We start from the raw sequence: 3,813 nt of genomic DNA on the forward strand, positions 1-3,813 counted from the left end.
GTCTATCTTAGATTGTGACCTTGTTTGAGCCCGTAAGCTTTGCTTTGTCTGTTCTCTAAATGTACTTTATGTGAAAAAAGAAAATTAGTCCAACTAGTCACTGGGAGAAAAGAGTTATATTGGTGTTTTAAAAATACATGTGTATACTTACTCAACAAAAGGAACCACGGCATCGCAGTTGACTAGCACATGATGATGTGCTTGACATTTTTCCATTGGAGTGAGTTCAAAATGCGAAACAGCCCCTAATGCCCTTCCAATAGCTGGAAACATAGTTTCCCTCAAATTTTGTGTAACATCAATGGGCTCATCATCAACTTGCCTTGGTCGGTTGATTCTAGTTTCAATATTATCTAAATATCTAGAACAGAAAGTCAGAATTTTCTCAGATAAATAGCCTTCTGCAATTGAGCCTTCTGGTTGTGCCCTACTACGAACATATTGCTTCAGACGTCCTAAATACCTTTTGTATAAATACAACAAAATGCTCAGTATATACATAATTAATTCAACTGAGTGTACTGAGGGGGTTTATCATCAAGCTAACCTTTCTATTGAATACATCCACCGATAATGTACTGGTCCACCAAGACTTACCTCATCAACGAGATGCACCGTTAGGTGAACCATGACGGTGAAGAATAGTGGAGGAAAAATTATTTCCATCTGACACAGGGTTTGCACAACATGATTATGAAGGTCAGCAAACTACATAGGATTTATAGCTTTCCCACATAGCTCTCGGAAAAATGATGACAAATTTACAATCACATTGGACAATGGACTCGGAAGTGCATTCTTCACCAAAATTGGGAGTAATTATTCCATCAGAATATGACAATCATGACTTTTCAACCCAGACAACTTGCGCTGTCGCAAATCAACACAACGAACAACATTGCTAGAGTAACCATCTGAAAAGACCACATTCTGCAAAGTCTTCAAGAATACATTCCTCTGTGAATTCGACATCGCAAATATTGCAGAAGAATATTTACCACCTTCGCCTGGCCATAATTCATGCCTTATGCCCATGCATTGTAAATCTCTGCGAGCTTTAAGATTGTCTTTTGATTTGCCGCTATCGTTTAAGATAGTGAAGACCACATTGTCACACATATTTTTTTCTATATGCATTACATCGAGGTTGTGACGCAACATCTGATCCTCCCAGTATGGGAGGTCAAAGAAAATACTCTTCTTTTTCCAATGCGAGTCATCTTCATCCGCATCCTGACCATTGCGTCTTTTTTTGGATGTCACAGTTGAAATCCTCCAAAATGAAACGTGCACATTAGACTGTTACCTTAATACATCTGTTCCGGATAACTTCTTCGGTGGATCTCTACCTTCGACCTTCCCGTCAAATCTATTCCGGTCTAGTTTGTATTTATGTCCCTGATTCAAAAAGCGGCAATGGCCCATGAAACACCATTTTTTACTGTCTTTCAGCCGATGTGGCTTTGCGTCCAAGTTACACGTAGGACATGCTAACCCATTGTGCGTATTCCAGCCATATAGGTTTCCCAATCCTGGAAAGTCGTTGATAGTCCACATCAGTACCGCACACATCTTGAAAGTGTTTCCCTCTTTGGCATCATATGTTTCAACGCCATCCCATAATTGTTTCAACTCATCTACCAAAGGCTGTAAGTAAACATCTATGTCATTACTGGCATTTTCGGTCCAGGAATAAGCGTTGATAGAATGAAAGATGTCTGTTTCATGCAAAGCCAGGGCGAAAGATTATACGGAATAAGAATCACAAGCCAGATGTAATATTTTGTGCTCAAATTCCCAAAAGGATTAAATCCATCGCTCGCCAAGGCTAGGCGAACATTGCTCGGATTCTTCGAAAAGCTAGTATACTTTGCATCAAACTTTTTCCATGCTTCAGCGTCCCTTGGATGCCTGAGCAAACCATCGTTATTACGCGCCTCTTTATGCCATAACATGTCAGTTGATGTCTTGCTGCACATGAATAAGCGTTGCAGTTGTGGTATGAGAGGAAAGTAACGAAGAAACAAAGGTAAGCTTTGTATTTTTTATTATTTCCACAAAAACATATATGTGTATACATATTATACCCCTTACATTTTATATTCAACATCACTTTCTCATTTATATTTTTTCTATTATTTGTTCATAGAAAAAGTGTAAACAAAACGCTTTAAATCGGAGCAAGCAACTTTACACACATACTGGGAGCTCCAAAACATTGGCAAGAAAAAAAGACGAAGTGGTAATAAGTAATTATTTGCATTGAGATTTTGATTAATCTTCCTAAATATAGTGTTGTTATTTACATAATTGTCTCGATATCAATGACATAGGAGAAAGAACAAGGAAGGCCCGTTGGTAGAGGAGAGTTGTTTATCATCACTCATAAGAAAAAAAATGGCTCGTATATCCATCCCGATGCGCGTGTTGTTAGTGTAAGTAACGTTTGGAAATTGTAAACTTAGATTACTGTATATATCGTGCTAATGTTAAATTATGCCTTTCCAATTTCTTATATATTTGTAGGAAGCAATTGCGAATGTTGACAGGCAGGATGAATCATCAAAGCACATTTCACAAAATGATTCGCTAGTACAAGTTCTTGGAAAGGAGCACCCAGGACGAGTTCATGCCTTAGGTGCTGGACCATGTCCCACCCAAGTATTTTGTAACACTGCTGGACAACCGTCGGGTTCTCGTGAGCAAAATGAAGAGTATGAGAGGAGGATTGCAGAATTAACTGCTAAGATAGAAGAAGAGCAGGCGAAGAGACAGTCGATGGGGAAGGTTTTGGGATATATAATCCAACAGCAAGGAGGCAATTTACCAGTTGACGTTGCTGCAGCGCTGGATGATTTGGGCAGTACATCGACTTCATCGCGCGCAAGGCCATCCTCATCTGGCAACCATGACCCCAGCAAAATTAATCCTCTTCAATCAATGTTATTAGACACTATTGAATCTATATTGGTTTAGTGCTTTATGTTTATTTTCTTCAAATTATGAAATTTTACTTTATATTGAATCATGTACTTATGACAATCTTATATAAGACATGTTTGAATATATATAATTTGGTTTGTTATGTTATTTGGTTGGAGGTTCTTTATATTAATTGGTAATTAATAAAGTAAAGTTGAATAAACATACTATTTTAAAAAAGACAAAATAATAAAAAAGCTAGAATTTTAATAGAAAAACTAAATTTGGAGGCAAAATAAGCATATCGTAGTTTTTTCTAGCATTTAGCGGCGGTTGACTTAATTCCCTTTCATTTAACCGTCGTAAAACCATTTTTATTATGCGGCGGTTATGTAACTCCAACTAAATAATATCTAAATATATATATCAAATTATTTGTTTCTTACTTTTAAATTTACTTATGCCATATGACATCATGGATTCTTTTCCCTCCACTTGTATAGTTGTATCCTTCTACCCAAAATTGTAGCTTCTTTTGTTCTTCACACAAGTATTAACCTATTTGGCTCTCATTCAAGACTTTGCCAAGTCATTCTTTTTTTTTTTTTAGATGCAAAGAGTATTTAAATTACCGGAAAAGAGTTTGGTTATGGTACAAAACTTAGTTATTCCATTATAATATGTTTAGTTATATATAATGTTGTGAAATGTTTAATTATTTTGGAAGCTGATTATTTTGTTATTACATAATGTTATCGTCTGTAGAACTATTTTTTTCTTGAACTTTATCCAAGAAAAATGATAATGCTATTTCTATTTTCGATAATGTTATTCCATATATTATTTTTTTATATTGCATATTTGCATGATTATAAAAAAAAAAGTATCAAA

General features: G+C 35.9%; 1 protein-coding gene across 1 annotated transcript; it reads left to right on the forward strand.

Moving 5' to 3' along the window:
- On the forward strand, positions 1,954 to 2,976 carry LOC110269369. The gene is made up of 4 exons (XM_021117158.1): positions 1,954 to 1,965; positions 2,150 to 2,242; positions 2,334 to 2,435; positions 2,527 to 2,976. Exons 1-4 carry the CDS (start codon positions 1,954 to 1,956, stop codon positions 2,974 to 2,976), a joined length of 657 nt encoding a protein of 218 aa, XP_020972817.1.

Source organism: Arachis ipaensis, chromosome B03, assembly GCF_000816755.2.
Source record: "Arachis ipaensis cultivar K30076 chromosome B03, Araip1.1, whole genome shotgun sequence".
NCBI lineage: Eukaryota > Viridiplantae > Streptophyta > Magnoliopsida > Fabales > Fabaceae > Arachis > Arachis ipaensis.

Coding starts and splice junctions, on each gene's coding strand:
- LOC110269369 (XM_021117158.1), top strand. Junction 2,243..2,333: donor CAAGAAAAAAAGACGAAGTG/GTAATAAGTAAT, acceptor TCAATGACATAG/GAGAAAGAACAAGGAAGGCC. Junction 2,436..2,526: donor CCGATGCGCGTGTTGTTAGT/GTAAGTAACGTT, acceptor ATATATTTGTAG/GAAGCAATTGCGAATGTTGA.